Source organism: Brachycentrus maculatus, unplaced genomic scaffold (assembly GCF_059751285.1).
Source record: "Brachycentrus maculatus isolate JH-2025_06_01 unplaced genomic scaffold, ASM5975128v1 h1tg000566l, whole genome shotgun sequence".
Taxonomy (NCBI): domain Eukaryota; kingdom Metazoa; phylum Arthropoda; class Insecta; order Trichoptera; family Brachycentridae; genus Brachycentrus; species Brachycentrus maculatus.
In genome coordinates, this window is record NW_028281308.1 from 498,436 (window position 1) to 518,762 (window position 20,327).

At 37.5% G+C, this 20,327-nt stretch overlaps 1 protein-coding gene across 7 annotated transcripts in view; it reads left to right on the forward strand.

Annotated features, from left to right (window-relative positions):
* The window catches only part of LOC148301401 (PTB domain-containing adapter protein ced-6-like), a 64,858-nt gene extending 46,551 nt beyond the window's left edge, over positions 1 to 18,307 (forward strand). For 5 of the 7 annotated variants that reach the window (XM_088273327.1, XM_088273325.1, XM_088273330.1 and 2 more), the window contains 8 exons: positions 3,422 to 3,580; positions 5,407 to 5,678; positions 6,406 to 6,599; positions 9,076 to 9,148; positions 11,044 to 11,153; positions 12,061 to 12,177; positions 14,814 to 15,246; positions 18,176 to 18,307. In XM_088273327.1, coding sequence (XP_088129453.1) covers positions 3,422 to 3,580; positions 5,407 to 5,678; positions 6,406 to 6,599; positions 9,076 to 9,148; positions 11,044 to 11,153; positions 12,061 to 12,177; positions 14,814 to 15,246; position 18,176 — 1,359 coding nt within the window. In that variant the 3' untranslated portion in view covers positions 18,177 to 18,307. The remainder of the gene's footprint in view (positions 1 to 3,421; positions 3,581 to 5,406; positions 5,679 to 6,405; positions 6,600 to 9,075; positions 9,149 to 11,043; positions 11,154 to 12,060; positions 12,178 to 14,813; positions 15,247 to 18,175) is intronic. The other 2 variants (XM_088273323.1, XM_088273324.1) reach the window with 1 other exon arrangement.
* The last annotated feature ends 2,020 nt before the right edge of the window (positions 18,308 to 20,327 follow it).

The window sequence follows — 20,327 nt, forward strand, 5'->3', positions numbered from 1 at the left end:
CCATTTACAGGGCTTACGATCTGTATTCAATTAACAGGGCTTACGACCTATGATAGATTTACAGCCCTTATGACCTGTAATCGATTTACAGGGCTGACGATCTGTATTCAACTAACAGGGCTTACGACCTATGATAGATTAACAGCCCTTACGACCTGTAATCGATTTACAGGGCTGACGGTCTGTATTTAATTAACAGGGCTTACAACCTATGATAGATCTACAGCCCTTACGAAATTAACATGGCTTACGACTTAAAATCGATAAATAGGGCTTAAAACCTGTAATAGGTTTGCGGGGCTTACGATCTGTATTCCATTAACAGGGTTTACAACTTGTAATATATTTGGTGAGCTTACGATCTGTAATCGATTTACAGGGCTTACGACGAATAATACATTTAAAGCCCTTGCGACTTCTAATTGATTTACAGGGCGACCTTTTTGGTTCATAATCTAAATGGGCTAGTTTCCAGTCAATATTTAGTCAGAGAATCTTAATTAAATATAATTTTAATGCAGAATTTCAGACGGACTAAAACGACCGAATCAATGAGTCAGAATCGTTCGTCAGATCGGATCAATGGCTCAGTAAATCTGAGCGGATCGGTGAACGAGATCCGCTCAAACTTGAGATCCGGGTTTATCTGAACGGATCCCCAAGACCCGGTCGTTCACAAACGACACGTCTTTTGGGAATTTATCAGATGACGTATAGCGGAAAATTTATATTATGTTTATTATTTTTTAAAATATGCAGTGTCAAAACATGTATTGGATATTTACATATTTACTTTGATGATATTAACCTGTTCACCTAGTGTGATAAAATATTCCATCGTTCACAGAAATCTCTAAGGTTTATGACGCTATATTCAGTCAGTTAAACAAATCATATGTAAGGTTTATGACGACATATTCCGTCAATTAAACAAATCAACTGTAAGGTTTATGACGACATATTCCGTCAATTAAACAAATCAACTATAAGGTTTATGACGATATATTCCGTCAATGAAACAAATCAAGTGTAAGGTTTATGACGATATATTCCGTCAATTAAACAAATCAACTATAAGGTTTATGACGATATATTCCGTCAATTGAACGAATCAACTGTAAGGTCTTATGACGATATATTTCGTCAGTTAAACAAATCAACTGTAACGTTTTATGACGATATATTCTGTCAATTAAACAAATCAACTGTGAGGTTTATGACGATATATTCCGTCAATTAAACAAATCAACTGGAATGTTTATGATGATATATATTCCGTCAGTTAAACAAATCAACGGTAAGGTTTATGACGATATATTCCGTCATTCAAACCATATACAATTATATAGAAATATTCCATAATAATAAATAAATCATCCTTAGGTTCATGACGAAATATTCCGTCATTTAAAGAAATCAACTGTTAAGTTTTGACGAAATATTACGTCATTCTAAAAAATCAACTCTGATGTTTGACGAAGTATTCCGTCATTCAAATAAATCATCTGTAAGGTTATGACGAAATATTCTGTCATTCAATGAAATAATACTTAAGGTTTTGACGAAATACTACGCGTCATTCGAACAAATCATCTCTAAGGTTTGAGACAGAATATTCCGTCAATCAAATTTTACGTCATCGGGTGTGTTATGGGGCGTGTCCCTTAATGTATCTGCTTTATAGAGCCGTAATAGTAGTAGTGTGGATTCGTTTCTGTGACGTCATTCGTTACCAACTTACGAAAACAACGTTTTTACGAAAGCGAATTTAGCATGAGAAAATGATGAATGAAAGTATTGATTATATCGGCTGTTATAAACACTTTACGAGTCTAATACAATCCTTTATAGGTTGAGTATGTTAAATCACATATTCCTCCCGAGTGAAAATACTTTATTGGAATTTATTTGTGAAAGGGTTAAATTCTGAATAACAGTTTGTTTTGTTGACAGTCATGTTTTGTGTTGGAAATATGAGTTGTTTATGAAAGAAATTCCCAGAAATTTCGATAATAGATAGTTCGGGTCACATCCATGTCATATCAGGAGTTCTTGTGCTTCTATATATTTAATTTTTTATTTTTATTTTATTTTATTGGAAGGAAAAACAACAGTTACAATATATGATACATTCTTCTTCTCCGTCTTAATCCTCATTGCTGAGGGCTGTGACCCTTGCGGAAGCAATGACTCTTCTCCAGTTATCCCTTGCCTGCGCTGCACGTAGCGCTCCAACCACTGAGGTGCCTGCTGCTGCCTTAATTTGATCGGTCTATCGTGTGGGGGATCTTCCTCTCCCTCTCTTTCCCTCCAGGCTACCGATCACAACTAGTTGTACCAGGCTATCCTTGTTGCCACGCGCAACGTGTCCAAAGAACTGGAGAATCCGTCGGGTACAGACATTGGCCAGAGACAAGCCATCCAAGCGTAGTTCCTGGCGAATGGACTCATTGGTGCGTCTAGCTGTCCATGGAATTCGGAGCATGCGCCTCCAACACCACATTTCGAAGGCATCGATTTTTCTCCTTTCTGCTGCTTTTATGGTCCATGTTCAAAAGCTTTTTCATCTCACAAATAGATGTCTCTCGTAAAATTCTAGTGATTCTTGCACAATATTTTGAAATTGGATCATATAAGTATATAGAAGTCCCAAGAATTTGAGTAGTGTGGTTGTCAATCATAGGTAGAATTTTAAAATGTTACACGTGTGTAAAGTGATCACTTAAACCAGCCTATGACGGATTAAATACCCCGACTTCCATATTCTTCTTTATGTATGTGGAAATTTCAAAAAATAATGTAATAAATGACTCCTATAATTGAAGAAAATCCAGATTTTTTAACAAGTATTTGGACACACTCAAAATGTTGTTAAAAATAAATTATATTGCCAACAAACATTAATCAATAATAAATGTAAGTCCCTCTCCAAGCACAAGAGCTCAGTCGCTTCATTGGAGAGAATTCTGCGTTATTAAGATTGTAAAATTAGAAATGTCTAGAAAATGATTGAAATTATATGAAAAAACTTTTGTAACCATTTTAATTGATAAAAAATTGTCCGCCTCCGTAGTGTAATGGTCAGCACGCTCGGCTACCGTACTGGAGGTCCCGGGTTCGATTCCCAGGGGGGTTAAATAAATATAAGTGATTTTTTCACTGTAATATTTATTCAATATTACCCTGGACTGGTACCTGAAGCGGAGGGCTGATCACCTTTCCTTCGTGTGTAAACGATCGAGATAACACTGCGTTTACGGTATATGACACAGTGCCCTATGCACCATTGGGGTGCGGATAAGGGTTTGAGAAAAAAATGAAATGTAAAGTATAAATTTGAACATAAATAAATATGAATGTAAATAAATCGGAGGTAAAATAAATACGAACGGACAGTAACCATGCTTGATGGTGTTTGCAGTTCCTGGGGTCCACGGCCGTGGAGCAGCCTAAAGGCATAGAGGTGGTGAAGGATGCCATCAGGCGGCTGCAGTTCACCCAGCAGCTCAGGAAGTCGGAGACCGGAGCCAAGACCAGGAAGGTGGAGATCACCATTTCGGTGGACGGAGTCGCCATACAGGTACCAACATGCAATATGCATCTTTCTACTTCTCTCTTCGCTCACTCCTTTCAACAATGTCATCAACAGCATTATGATTTGTACCGCAAAAATCAATCTAGTGCGTGGTACCTTTTCCTGCATTTAAAGATTATTTCTATGTTTGTTCTCGTTTTATCAGGTGTAAAATATAAGCGCCTCATTGTTTGACAAACCATATCACCTCCCCTCCGGGCGGGGCAACTTTCTTACTTGCGGGGATACATTCTTTTAGTGTCTTTGTATACATGTTTTGAAAGGAAACTGATATGCGGATGGGTTAAAACCAGTTAACATTTTCAACTAATCATGACTGAGCTAACTTCACTGAGCCCCCCTGCACAAGATTAAATCACTAACTGTTTTCGACATCTCAACATAGACGAAGAATTCCTTTTTCTGACAGTTTTGAGCGGTTTTTATAAGAACCAGATTCAAAAAATATTTGAATTGTTATTTTGACCGCACACTGCGGGCATTCAATTATTTCTAAGTATGGGAAGGGTAATTAAGTATACCATATATCGCTCACTCCTTTCAACAACGTCATATAAAAATCGTCAATTTCCGGTTGTGCATGTTTTCGGAATGCACAGAAAATGTACTATATCCCGGCAAAAGCGGCGTATTTTCAACTTGATATTTACCCGCTACAGGGCGGAAAGTGTTGTTTTTGCATTTTGAAGAAAAGGAATCGTTTAATTATTTTTTTTAAATATACTAAATATTTTTCAAATGGAGAAAAAACATTCAGGCTTTACCTAAAAAGATCTGTTGCACAGTAAAAAATTCAATAAGTGGCTTGATATTTATTTTTAATTTATTTTATTATATTTTTAATCTTTGAAAACAATCTTCTGAAAAATCAATTTGACGTTGTTGAAACGAGTGAAAAAAAAAATTTTACAATACATTTTCTTCAAAATGCAAAAACAACGCTTTCCGCCCTGTAGCAGTTAAATATTAAGTTGAAAATATGCCGCTTTTGCTGGGATATAGTACATTTTCTGGGCATTCCGAAAACATGCACAACTGAAAATTGAGATTTTTGATATATGACGTTGTTGAAAGGAGTGAGCGATATGTACTTGTTATATCAAATAAATGAATAAAACTAATATATTTCCTCTGTTTACAATGCCATGCCAAGTCTGCATTTGTATTCGTAAAGTGTTGGCAGTAGCAGTTACGAATGTGCGAATTAATTATCATACGTTACGTGTAATTCTTTGTCATCTCGGTCAACAGTGTTTTAAAACTTGTATTGCAGATACAGGTATCTCTTTACGATGCTCTTATTTGAATGCAGAGTCAACACAGTTGCAAACGTATTTCAATGTCATTCTTAAATGCTGTCTTTGGTTTGTAAATGTAATATAATAATAAATAATAATAAAACCCTTATCCGCACCCCAATGGTGCATAGGGCACTGCATCATTTAAACGCAGTGTTATATTGATCGTTTACACATGAAAGAAAGGTGATCAGCCCTCCGCTTCAGGTGCCAGTCCAGGGTAATATTGAATAAATATGACAATAATATAATATTGAATAATGTAATATAATACAGCGAAACCTGTATCTATCATTCCTCGAATAATCGTTTTCCCGGATGTGTCGTTTATTTCTTCTATCCCGAATTAATTTCATACTAAACTAAACCTCCTAGTGTAGCCTCGGTAGTGTAATGGTCAGCACGCTCGGCTACCGTTCTGGAGGTCCCGGGTTTGATTCCCAAGGGGGGTAAAATAAATATAAGTGATTTTTTATAGAAATATAAGTGTATTCGATTATTCTCTACCTCCAGGAGCCGAGAACCAACAACATACTCCACCAATTCCCGCTGCACAGAATCTCTTACTGCGCGGACGACAAGGAGGCCAAGAAGTTCTTCTCGTTCATCGCCAAGGGAGATGCCGCCACGCCCAACGGGGATGTGAATCACAGCGCTGTGCCGGCGGCGACCGGCACCAACGGCTCGGCCAGCGCCGAGCAGCACGAGTGCTTCGTGTTCGTTTCCAACAAGCTCGCGTCGGAGATCACGCTCACCATCGGGCAGGCGTTCGATTTGGCGTACAGGTTTGTAAATTTTGTAAGTTTGGAAGAGTGGTGAAGACAGTGGCGTAAGAGGTAGCAGACCCCCAGGAAGACCAGCTAAACGATGGAGAGACACCTGGTCTTCCACCTCCCAGGAGTGGACCGGAGAATGACAGGACATAGTCCTAAATAAAGAGGAAGAAGTAGAAGAAGGTTGGCAAATAACAAATAAAACTTGAAAAATAGGAAAATGCTCATTCGCGTTCTTATCAGCGCAAAGCACTTCGATAATTAAAAATCAAATCAATAAAACCCTTATCCACACCCCAATGGTGCATAGGGCACTGCATCATATAAAGCAGTGTTATCTTGATTGTTAATACATGAAAGAAAGGTGATCAGTCGTCTGTTTCAGGTACCAGGTTGATTCCCAGGGAGGGGGTCAAATAAATACATATATGTGATTTTTCACTGTAATATTTATTCAATATTACCCTGGACAAGTACCTAAAGCAAAGAGCTGATTGCCTTCAAACGACAGTCAAAAAACTATATACTAAAACAATCGTCACACAACGCACGCAGTGATATGCAGAGAAGCTCAAATGAGCTTGCCTTTATCTTAGGTATTATGCATATGATGAAATATGAATAAAATATTTATACGAGTGTGGTGTGGTGATATTTATACGAGTGTGGTGTGGTGATATTTATACGAGTCTGGTGTGGTGATATTTATACGAGTGTGGTGTGGCGTGGTGTGTTGCAGGAGATTCCTGATGGAGCGGGGCGCGGGCGCGGAGGCGGTCGGGCAGGAGGCGGCGCGCGCCCGCGCACAGGCCACGGAGATGGCCACGCGCGCGCGCGAGCTGGCCGCGCTGCTGCCGCCCGCGGAGCTCAAGGCCTGGCTGGCCAAGAAGGGCCTGGCGCACGCCACCGAGTGGACCCCCGAGCCAGACTTGGGTGCGTCTGGACCCAAATGATAATAATATCTTTACGTTTAGACACGTCAACATAGATAAAGGAGAATATGGAAGCTTGGATACTAAATTCATATTTTCTTCTTCTGTCCAAGCGGCCAGACTATGGAATGAATTACTTGTCTAATAACTTTTATGGAACGTCTGTGACATTACTATCTATCATTAGAACCCTAACTGTCCATCAAACCTCCTCCCTCTACCTCCTTCCCTAAACTCCCTTCTTCCTTTGCCTTCCTTATTATCATCAATTTGTAATTTTATGTTTTTGAAAATGCTTAATTACTTATTTTTTTTTTTACAAAAATGTTAATAAAATTAGTATATAACCACTCACCGAGATTTTTACGTCTACCGGTTTCGAGACGTACCCGTCTCTTCGTCAGGACAATCACTACCACAGCATGCAAACAATGCCACCCTTCACCACCATGGAACACACTCAAAACTACGCAAAATGTCTAACACATGCGATTTTTGGTCGACCCGAAGACCAACATGCACTATAGTTTTCAACACAGACATGCGTTACGAGCCGAGGTTAAACGTGCAACCTCGGCTCGTAACGCATGTCTGTATTGAAAACTATAGTGCATGTTGGTCTTCGGGTCGACCAAAAATCGCATGTGTTAGACATTTTGGGTAGTTTTGAGTGTGTAAATGGTGCTATGGTGGTGAAGGGTAGTATTGTTTGCATGCTGTGGTAGTGATTGTCCTGACGAAGAGACGGGTACGTCTCGAAACCGGTAGACGTAAAAATCTCGGTGAGTGGTTATATACTAATTTTATTAACATTTTTGTAAAAAAATAAATAAGTAAAAATGACTAACCACAAAGTAAATGCTTTAAATATTAATTATATTGGGAATATTATAGCTTAATTACTATCTACGCACTGATTGCAAACAGCTATATATGATATCAGAAGTTTTGATATCTGGCGAATGTGGGAGGGAAAACAAAACGAGGACGATCAAAAAAGACTTGGCACGATCAGATCAATAAGAACCTAAAATCTGTCTGCGTAATCGGAGGGCATGTATGGCTAGATGTATGCATGTGAAGGAGGCGAGGACTGTATGTCATATCAGGTCAGATGAGTGTGGTCTTCCATCCTCTCTGCCTACCCCTGCCAGATAGTGACGTGATGGTAGTAGTAGTAGAAGTTTTAACCAATATCACTTGTCTGTTTTTGGTTGGTCGGAAGATATTGCTTTTTATCAAATAAGCCCGCCAATGTAATTATTTCTTTTCTGTACATGAAGTTATAATAAATAAAATAAGGAATTTTCAAATCAAACGACTTTCGTTTGAAAATGCCATAACTAGGCGAAATAACTGCAACAAAATTATTTTTTTTATGTGTTTTTTTAACATAAAATACTTATAACTTAGTAGACTCAAAAATCAGTGTTTGATATAACATTTAACACATCGCTCACTCCTGTCAACAACGTCAAATATCAAAAATCGACATATTTCAGTTGTGCATGTTTTCGGAATGCCCAGAAAATGTACTATATCCCAGCAAAAGCGGCATATTTTTAACTTAATATTTACCCGCTACAGGGCAGAAAGTGTTGCTTTTGCATTTTGAAGAAAAGGTATTGTTTAATTATTTTTTAAATATACTAAATATTTTTCAAATGGAGAAAAAACCTTCAAGTTTTACCTAAAAAGATCTGTTGCACAGTAAAACGTTTAATAAGTGGCTTGATATTTAAACTTTAAAAATGATCTTCTGAAAAATTAAGTTTTTTGATAAATCGCTCACTCCTTTCAAGAACGTCATAAATCAAAAAACTTGATTTTTCAGGAGAACGTTTTTAAAGATTGAAAACATAATACTATTACGGGGCTCGGGTATAGGTAATAATAACTCGTAATTAGGATGCAATCGGTTTATTCAACAGGTCGCCATGACAGTACAATGACAAGTGTGTGTAGCATCCCCTGCATTCGTCTCATAAGGGATATAACGTAAACATTCCCCGCGTACACCCCGACCTGCCCCTAGCGGGCGCACAGGGTCATAGTTCACGTTGCTAGAATTATTGCGCCGTAACATAACAATGTATTAAAAATTAATTACTAGCCACTTTTTAAACTTTTTACTGTGCAACAGATCTTTTTAGGTAAAACCTGAAGGTTTTTTCTCCATTTGAAAAATATTTATTATATTATTAAAAATAATTAAACAATACCTTTTCATCGAAATACAAAAACAACATTTTCTGCCCTGTAGCGGGTAAATATTAAGTTTAAAATATGCCTCTTTTGCTGGGATATAGTTCATTTACTGGGCATTCCGAAAACATGCACAACTGAAAATTTACAATTTTTGATTTGTGACGTTCTTGAAAGGAGTGAGCGATATGTATTGAGGCAATATTTAACTCGCAATTAATGACTTACGCCCCTTATACTCTTATCATCTTGGCTTTGTTTATTTATTTCAGGCTTAGATGCAAAATCAACCTCGGGATCAATCCAGGAAAGCTTGTTCACATCATCGCCATCATTCTCCAACAAGTGAGCCCATTTCCTATCCTTATCAATTGTTTGCAGACATAAAACTAAACAGAATTATCTTTTCAGTATGTGTGTTCAAAGTAAACTATGAAGAATTGCCAAATGTGTACAATATGAGCGTTTCGTTTACGGTGCAAAAAAAAACACAAAAAAAACGGCTTTAACATTCTCAAAATATCAGTGTTGCCACATCGCTCACTCCTTTCAAGAACGTCATAAATAAAAAAACTTGATTTTGTGGAGAACGTTTTTAAAATTTAAAAATATAATACAATGTGTTAAAAATAAATGTCAAACAACTTCTTGAACTTTTTACTGTGCAATAGATCTTTTTAGGTAAACCCTGAAGGTTTTTTCCCCATTTGAAAAATATTTAGTTTCTTTGAAAAAAAATTAAACAAAATGTTTTCTTCAAAATGCAAAAACAACACTTTCTGCCCTGTAGCGGGTAAATATTAAGTTAAAAATATGCCTCTTTTGCTGGGATATAGTACATTTTATGGGCATTCCGAAAACATGCACAACTGAAAATTGTCTTTTTTTGATTTATGACGTTCTTGAAAGGAGTGAGCGACATGTTATGGCTACCAGGACTTTTGGGGTTACCATTGTGGCACAAAAAAACGCGTTTTTCTTTCTTTCTTTATTTGAAGTTCCTTTGCATTTCACAATTTGTCCGCCCCCGTAGTGTAATGGTCAGCACGCTCGGCTACCGTTCTGGAGGTCCCGGGTTCGATTCCCGAGGGGGGTAAAATAAATAGAAGTGATTTTTTCACTGTCATATTTATTCAATATTATCCTGGACTGGTACCTGAAGCGGAGGGCTGATCACCTTTCCTTCATGTGTTAACGATCAAGATAACACTGCGTTTGTATGACGCAGTGCCCTATGCACCATTGGGGTGCGGATAAGGGTTTTATTATTATTGCATTTCACAATATAGTATGAATACAACCACAATTATTTTTATTATTACAGGGTCGAGTATCGATAATAATAACTCGTAATTAAGATGCAGTCGGTTTATTCAACAGGTCGCTATGACAGTACAAGGACAGGTCGCTCACTCCTTTCAAGAACGTCATAAATCAAAAAACTTGATTTATGACGTTCAGGAGAACTTTCAGGAGAACGTTTTTACAGTTTAAAAATATAATACAGTGTATTAAAAATAAATATCAAGCCACTTATTGAACTTTTTACTGTGCAACAGATCTTTTTATGTAAAACCTGAAGGTTTTTTCTCCATTTGAAAAATATTTAGTATATTTAAAAAAATAATTAAACAATACCTTTTCTTCAAAATGGAAAACAACACTTTCTGCCCTGTAGCGGGTAAATATTAAGTTAAAAATATGCCGCTTTTGCTGGGATATAGTACATTTTTTTGGGAATTCCGAAAACACGCACAACTTAAAATTGACGATTTTTGATTTATGACGTTCTTGAAAGGAGTGAGCGAAGTGTGTGCAGTCTCGTTTGTATTAATCTCATAAGGGTACAACGTAAACATTCCCCGCGTACACCCCTGCTGCCCTGCCCCTAGCCGGCGCACAGGATCAATGTTCAAGTTGTTAGAAATACAAAAAAAACTCCCACAAAGGCATGGGCTGTGTGCTTTCATCTTCAGGTTTAAATATAAACTGAAGTTTATATTTAGACCTGAAGATAGAAGCATAGCTTCCAAAACTAGTCGTTATAGTAAAATAAACTCAAGTGGTAAAAAACAAGTGTTTTTCTTTTACAATCCCAATAGATGTCTCTATATAGCCCCTCTCGGCTAATCTGCCGCTGTGACCGACTGTAACTTACGTTTCCGCCTCCTTTACATGAGTGTTTCTTCATGATCTGGATAGATGTCTCTGTATGACGGTCTGTACCTCTTCCATTCCAGTAACCACATAGTGGACCTGATGAACACCAGCATCGACATGTCTCCCAGCAAGAACCCCTCGGTGGGCACCAAGCTGGAGGGCCTGCTGCTCAACTCCGACTCCGACAGTGGTGAGTGTTGCTTGCTTCATGCTTATTATCAGCTTACTTCCCCAATAACAAGGATTCCCCAATCCGAACGATTCCCCAATCCGAACGATTCCCCAATCCGAACGATTCCCCAATCCGAACGATTCCCTAATCCGAACGATTCCCCAATCTGAAGGATTCCCCAATCCGAAAAATTCCCCAACCGAGGGATTTCCCAATCCGAAGGTATCCCCAATCCGAAGGATCCCCAAATCCGACGGCTCTCCAAATCCGAAGGATATCCTAATCCGAAGGAACTCCTAATCCGAAGGATCCCCTAATCCGAAGGATCCCCCAATCCGAAGGATCCTCTAATCCGAAGGATCCTCTAATCCGAAGGATTTCTAACCCTTACGCTCTTTCAATCCGAACAATAAATTCATCCGAAGGATTCCCTCATCCAAACGCTTCCTTAATACGACGATTCCCTAATCCAAACAATTCTCAAAGGTGGGGATTGTCCTGTGCATTTTGTCGTAACGTAACATTCGCGGAGAGCATCCGAACATCGGATGGAGTACTCGGAACAAGCTCACCTCGCTGTACCGACTATGTGAATGCTCGCAATGGCTCCGGTCAGTCCTTACCATAATCCGAACGATTCCCTAATACGAAATAATCCCTAATACGAAATATTCCTGAAGCCGAACATTTATCTAATCTGACTATTCCCAAATCCAAACAATTCTCAAATCCGAACGATCCCCTAATCCGAACCATTACCTAATTAGAATGATTCCTTAATCCGAATGACCCAATGCACTTTTTACGCTGAGATTACTGAACTGGCACTGTACCAATTTTGAAGCAAAATTCACTGCCAACAATTTCAGTCATTGGCTTGTCAGTATTCATGATACATGACTTGCTTGTGTTTTTCTCGCTGCAGACTTCGATCCCCGCGCTCTGGAGAGTGAACCGCCCGCCGTCGCGCTGTCGGCTAGCCGGCCGCGCGGCACCCAGACCACGTCGCCCATCCAGAACGGGCTAACTCCGCCTCCGCTGTGTGAGTACCCTGGAAAAATGGCTTTCTAATTTACTCATTTCATTTTTCTTTTATGTACTTAACAATTCACATAATATATTACATAAAACATATCGCTCACTCCTTTCAACAACGTCATATATCAAAAAACTTGATTTTTCAGGAGAACGTTTTTTAAAGTTAAATAATATAATACTTTGTATTAAAAATAAATTACTAGCCACTTATTGAACTATTAACTGTGCAACAGATCTTTTTAGGTAAAAACTGAAGGTTTTTTCTCCATTTGAAAAATATTTAGTATATTTTTAAAAAATAATTAAACAATACCTTTTCTTCAAAATGCAAACACAACAATTTTTGCCCTGTAGCGGGTAAATATTAAGTTAAAAATATGCCGCTTTTGCTGGGATATAGTACATTTTCCATGCATTCTGAAAACATGCACAACCCAAAATTTACGATTTTTGATATTTGACGTTTTTGATAGGAGTGAGCGATATGTGGAGGTCCTCACCAAAAAGTTACATATCCAATGTTGCATAAAAAATCCTTTAAATGCAAATCTGTTCTGTTGACTGTATTCTATGGAAATCTTTATTAAAGTTGCGACAAAACGTGACCAATCCTGTGTTAAACCAATATGAAATCATTAAATTGCAACAAAACGTAACTATCTCTTTACGTTATATTTTTCTTCTCTCTCATGTAACGAAATGCGCCTAATAAACGTGACACGTCCTTGAAATATCACTCTCAGGTCTCGTGCAATTATCGACGGTTATAAAGTTTCATTTCAAGTTTAAATTCAACTTTTTGTTCAATAGCAGGTGTTACTGCTAACGGTACTGGAACACTTTTCACTAGGAAGACGGAAACGCGCAAATGAAGACAATCTTTTATTTATTAAAAATTCACAAAGTTCTAAGAACATAATAATAATAATAATAATAAATCCCTTACCGCACCCCAATGGTGCATAGGGCACTGCTTCATATAAACGCAGTGTTATCTCGATCGATTACACATGAAGGAAAGGTGATCAGCCCTCCACTTCAGGTACCAGTCCAGTGTAATATTGAATAAATATTAGAGTGAAAAAATCACTTATATTTATTCAACCTCCCTGGGAATCGAACCCGGGACCTCCAGAACGGTAGGCGAGCATGCTGACCATTACACTACGAAGGCGGACAAAAGAGAACATAGGGTCACAAATATATCGAAAATTACTAAACACAAGGGGCGAGAAGAACAAAGCGACACCAATATAAAAACAGAGCGAGCGCGGCGTATACACATTTTGAATATTATTTAATCTGAGCACACAAAATTTTGTCCGCCACCCCTTATATACGATTTTAAAGGAGCTACGCGTGGTGGGGACAATATTATAAACAAAATATAAGTCGATGAACTGCGTCTCTTTGTTCTTCTTGCGTACATTTATTAATACTATTTTAATACATAAATTATTCTGAAAAATACACAGATTTTGGCCGAAACAGCAGGTATTTTATGGTATTTTAGAGTTTATTTATTTATTGGAAATCAACAGCCATTAACAAAAATAATATAAATATACAATATAAGGAGTTGATAATGAGGCCAATTACTGATTTCACATTTTATACAACAATATATATATATATATACTATTAACAACACGCTAAATTGGTGGGATTTCTATTTTCGACCTAGAGAAGGGGTTTGATCGATAATTTCGGAGGGAAATTATCCTGACGGCTGCGTTCCGGAGAAAATGGCGGAATCGCCGTAGACTTCTCTCGGGGCGGCAAATACGAATTCCGGGAACTCGATTATCCACGGAAAAGGAAGCCTCGTGTACTGTAGCACGCCGTGTTACCCCGATATTATATCGCGCTTGTTAAGATCTAATCTAAATGATTGAATTTAATATATACATATTTATTTAACCCGTGAGAAAGTATGCATTTGAATTGAATATTGCGCCCTTGAGGTATTTTTTTACAAAAATGGCGCTATATAAGTTATCCAATGATTAATGAAAACACTTGTTTTTTACCACTTGAGTTTTATTATAGACTACATGTTTCAGAAGTTAAACTTCCATCATTCAGGTCTGTATAATAACTGAAACATGTAGTCTATAATAAAACTCAAGTGGTAAAAAACGAAGTGTTTTCTTTAATCATTGTAACATGTCTTACCACAAAGTTAATGCTGAAACAATAAATAAAATATAAGTTATCCAAATTTATTATTATTATTATTAAGTATAACAACAGGAAAGAGTGAAAATACTATTAAGCTCAAAATAAAATGTGTTTGCCTGTTGTGGCGTGTGGTGTGGTGGCGTGTGGTGTGGTGGCGTGTGGTGTGGTGGCGTGTGGTGTGGTGGCGTGTGGTGTGGTGTGTTGTATTAGTGTATTTTGTGTTACAGTAAAGAGTGTGCAAGGCCTAGAGTTATAGTCATGAATTATCCCTAAGCCGAGTTCCGAACAAACTTCGCACATTGAACCCTATTCTGAATCCAATGCTCAAAACATAACCAAGAACTCAGCCCAGAGTTGACGTTTTTTGCCGGTATGCCCACGGTGTAGTCTTTGAATGAATTAAACAGTTTTGGAGCCATGAAACATGAGTTATCATGAGATTTATTATTACCATTCTAGTGGCCCCTCCGCCGAAAGCCGCCAAGCGCTCTCCGACGCAGCCGCAGACCAACGGGCTCTCCAACGGCTGCAGCGACCTGTTTGGCTCCGCCCCTTTCGCGGCGGCCCCCGCGGCCCCCAACTACAACCTGAGCGACTTCAGCGCCCCGCTCTTCCCGCCGCCCGGCGCGGCCGCGGCCGGCGCGGCGGGCATGGTGGGCTTCGACCCCTTCGATACGGGCAAGTTCGGCGGGATGGGTTCCAGCAACGGACTCTCAAACGGTTTCAGCAACCCCATGGGGAACGGGTTCGGGGCGAGCAACAATGGTCTCTCCCACGGGTTCGGGAGCGGGTTTCCTTTCGGGGACAGTAGAAACAGTTCAGCAGCTCTGGACAGCAGTTTTAGCGGGTTCTTGGACAAACGTGTGTCCGAGATGAAGGTTGGTAACTTTTAGTAAGTTGGACTTTTTATATCTTTTTTTAGGCTAAAAACTAACATGAATTTTAATGAAGTATGTTTGCTAGAGATGGGAATGTAAGATATAGAAAGAATGTCTGGAGTCCAAATGACAATTGTGGCTTGCGGCTGGTTCTTCTTCTTCTGCCTCTTCCCCTTCTTCCCATTTCCTCCGGTGGGTTGCTGCTTGCAGCCAGTTTCTACCCCCCACAGCGACTATGTCATCGGACCATCTCTCTTGGGGTCTTCCGACACCTCTTTTGTTCTCCCAAGGTCTGCATCGTAGAATTCTTGGGGTCCATCTTGTGGGGTCCTATCTTGCAGCTGCTAAACTACAGTAATGGATATAAGAAACATCGGCCTTGTAGCTCTTTGCGTGGCTCCCCTTAAATACCTTACTGTGCCTCAGTGGCCTTTAAATGAAAAATGATCTTCAAATGGTCATCAAATGACTTTAATGTGCCTCAGTGGCCTTCAAATGATCTTCAAATGGTCATCAAATGACTTTAATGTGCCTCAGTGGCCTTCAAATGATGTTCAAATGGTCATCAAATGACCTTACTGTGCCTCAGTGGCCTTTAAATGATCTTCAAATGGTCTTCAAATGACCTTACTATGCCTCAGTGGCCTTCAAATGATCTTCAAATGGTCATCAAATGACCTTACTGTACCTCAGGGCCTTTAAATGATCTTCAAATGGTCATCAAATGACCTTATTGTGCCTCAGTGGCCTTCAAATGATCTTCAAATGGTGCAAGACGATTGGGCAAGTGTGCATGTATGAAGAGATAAGTATGGATTTGGAAGGAGCAAAGCATGTTTTCTGAGAGTGATTTGGCATTCTATCCTCCCTGTATGATGTTACTTAGATATTTACTAACAGTTAGCCACGTAAGTTAATTTTATTAGCAACATTTTGAGTGTGTCCAAATACTTGTTTACAAAATCTGGATTATCTCCTATTACAGGAGTTATTTTCATATTATTTTTTGACATCTCATCAAAGATGAAGAAGAATATGGAAGTCTGGGCATTTACGGCATATTTATTTAATAAAAGAGTTTCTGTTCAATAAAAATCTTCTTTTCATCTCACCAATAGATGTCTCTAGTAAAGTTCTAGTGATTCAAGAACAATGTTTCAAAATTGGTTCATATATATATAGAACTTCCAAGAATTTGAGTAGTGTGGTTGTCACAAATGGGCAGAATTGGTGAATGTTACACGTGTGTAAAGTGATCACTTAAACCAGCCTATGATGATCGTCAGCCCCGTAAATGCCCAGACTTATATATTCATCTTCACCTTTGATGAGATGTCAAAAAATAATTTTATTAGTATATATTATTGTTCAGAGTATTCTCTAGAGATTACTTCTTGGAAACCCCCAATGTCGTAACGTGTTTACTGCGCTAGCAGTGTGCAGATCGTCTTACGCAGCGGTCGTGTCGCTACGCCAGCTATTGCGGCCACTTGCAATGTATTTTTTCTCATTTTCAGATACTTACCAGAGCTAACGTTACAAAATTGTAATATTTCCAACTTCAGCTATGGTCAATAAAGCAAGCATTTAGGAATATTCACATTTTTCCCGCTTATAAACCACATTTTCATATGGTGCAGAAAATACTTTTTTTTTTCACCTCATCAAAGATGAAGAAGAATATGGAAGTATGGGCATTTACGGGGCTGACGACCGTCATAGGCTGGTTCAAGTGATCACTTTACACATGTAACATTCACCAATTCTACCCATTATTGACAATCACACTACTCATATTCTTGGAAGTTCTATATATCGCTCACTCCTTTCAAGAACGTCATAAATAAAAAATTGTCAATTTTCAGTTGTGCATGTTTTCGGAATGCCCAGAAAATGTACTATATCCCAGCAAAAAAGGCATATTTTTAACTTAATACATATTTACCCGCTACAGGGCAGAAAGTGTTGTTTTTGCATTTTGAAGAAAAGGTATTGTTTAATTTTTTTTTTAAATTTACTAAATATTTTTCAAATGGAGAAAAAACATTCAGGTTTTACCTAAAAAGATCTGTTGCACAGTAAAAAGTTCAATAAGTGGCTTGATATTTATTTTTAATACATTGTACTATATTTTCAAACTTTAAAAACATTCTCCTGAAAAATTTAGTTTTTTTATTTATGACGTTCTTGAAAGGAGTGAGCGATATATGAACCAATTTAGAACAAGTATTTGTACACTTAAAATGTTGTAAACACACATCACGCGGTAGTTTTTAGCACCGTAAGGGAAAAGTTAACCGGATCCACGCGGCTCGCATAACCGTATGTGTTTTCACAAAACATTCCCCGTACGCGGCTGACATAACCGTATGTGTTTTTACTTACTCCAAGTTTCGTACCTCAGTTCAACTTGGAGGGATTTTTTCATGGTGTGGAACTTTGGATAAAATAATACGTCAATCCTTGGCCTTATGACATCTGTTGAAATATCTGACTAATAATTTGTAACATCACAAGGATAAATAAAAGAACAGATCCCTGATTTTTCTTGCGGTCGGTAATTAGTCCGCGCCATAATCATGCCCTATATCTGTCTCACTCTCGACGCTACGCATCGCCAGTGGGTAAGAGCGACACACGATGCGTGCTTTGATTTATTTATGTTACGATCTTATTTGTTTATATTACAATATATTTCAAGAATAATGTGACACGAGTGTATTATAGAGTACCAAAAAGGCACAATGAATCCCATTGAACGTTTTTGTTTAGGAAAATAAATCGTTTCTTAACTAAATACACGATAAAAGTAATCATTTAAATAACGGCGAAATACCGCCGCGCACGGGCGTCTCTCAGGAACAAAGTGAACGCTGTTAAAAGGTTAAGAACGAATATTCACATTTGCTTCGATTTTGATCATTATCTTGTGTTTTGTTCCAGGATGGGTTCAGCCGAGGTCTAGCAATTGGAAATGAGGACTTCTGTATAGAGAGCCTGGACCCGCTGAGGCACCGGCTGACATCTCTGGAAAAATGAAGACACTACTTTTTACTACTAAGTTTTATTCGAAAATAAGGAACAAATAGCAGCAAAGAAAAAACATTACATTCCATTTTAAATAAGGAAAAGAATAGATTTATTTATTTTAAGAACTTTTGAAGTATTTATCCATATATATATATATTATATATATATATATATATATATATATATATATATATATATATATATATATATATATATATATATATATATATATATATATATATATATATATATATATATATATATATATATATATATATATATATTATTATAACCCTTATCCGCACCCAATGGTGCATAGGGCACTGCATCGAATTGACGCAGTGTTACCTTTTTTGTCCGCCTCCGTGGCGCAATGGTCACCGTGTTTAGCTATCGTGCTGGAGGTCCCGGGTTCGATTCCCAGGGGGGGGGTGAAAATAAATATTAGTGATTTTACCCTGTAATATTTATTTAATATTATCCGGGACTGGTTCCTGAAGCACACAAGTGATCACCTTGCCTTCATGTAAAAATTGATCAAGATAACACATATATATTAAATTACACATACATATATATTAAATTCAAACCCTTATCCGCACCCCAATGGTGCATAGGACACTGCATCAAATAAACGCAGTGTTATCTTGATCGTTAACATATGAAGGAAAGGTGATCAGCCCTCCGCTTCAGGTACCAGTCCAGGGTAGTATTGAATAAATATTAGAGTGAAAAAATCACTTATATTCATTTGACCCCCCTGGGAATCGAACACGGGACCTCTAGAATGGTAGCGGAGCGCGCTGATCATTACACTACAGAGGCGGACGTATTTAAATCTATTTTCTTTTTAAATGAGTAAATAATTATGAAAAAAATTATGTATCAATCATATTTTTGTGGGCGTCTCTCGGCGTATACAGAGCCATCGGCCGGGTTGGGAGATCCCCCGTCACTCCGCCCATTTGACTCAGGGAAATTCGTTTTATTTCTACACCCAATGTTTTAATTTTTATTTGCTAGTCGTTTATTTTTTCGTTTTTAAATTGTAAATAATACATTCCGGTCTTTAGAGATGTGTAAACATTTGTTCCTGTAAAAAAATACGGATTCAAAATCTCGCGCTATCAATTTAAAATGTATTTGATTGTAATTAATGATTAAGAATTTTATTTAGACCATATATATATATGTATATATATATATATATATATATATATATATATATATATATATATATATATATATATATATATATATATATATATATATATATATATATATATATATATATATATATATATATATATATATATATATATATATATATATATATATATATATATATAAATAGATAAAGATAAAGATAGATAAATGATTTAAAAGACATTATAAAAGTAGTAATATAGTAAATCTATGTAATATGTATTTTAGATAAATATATTTCACTGTACGTATTGCCTTGTGGATGAAACACCATTGCAAGTATATAAGATTAAATATATAATAAAATAATAGTGCGTGCAATACCGTACGTGTGTAAGAAGTGAAATTTCTAAAAAAGTAAAGAATAAGAGGGATTTAACCGGATCCACGCGGCTCGCATAACCGTATGTGTTTTAATAAAACATGCCCCATACGCGGCTGACATAACCGTATGTGTTTTTACTTTGCTCCATGTTTCGAACCTCAGTTCAACTTGGAGGGATTTTTTCATGGTGTGGAACTTTGGATAAAATAATACGTCTATCCTTGGCCTTATGACATCTGTTGAAATATCTGACTAATAATTTGTAACATCACAAGGATAAATAAAAGAACAGATCCCTGATTTTTCTTGCGGTCGGTAATTAGTCCGCGCCATAATCATGCCCTATATCTGTCTCACTCTCGACGCTACGCATCGCCAGTGGGTAAGAGTGACACACGATGCGTGCTTTGATTTATTTATGTTACGATCTTATTTGTTTATATTACGATATATTTCAAGAATAATGTGACACGAGTGTATTATAGAGTACCAAAAAGGCACAATGAATCCCATTGAACGATTTTGTTTAGGAAA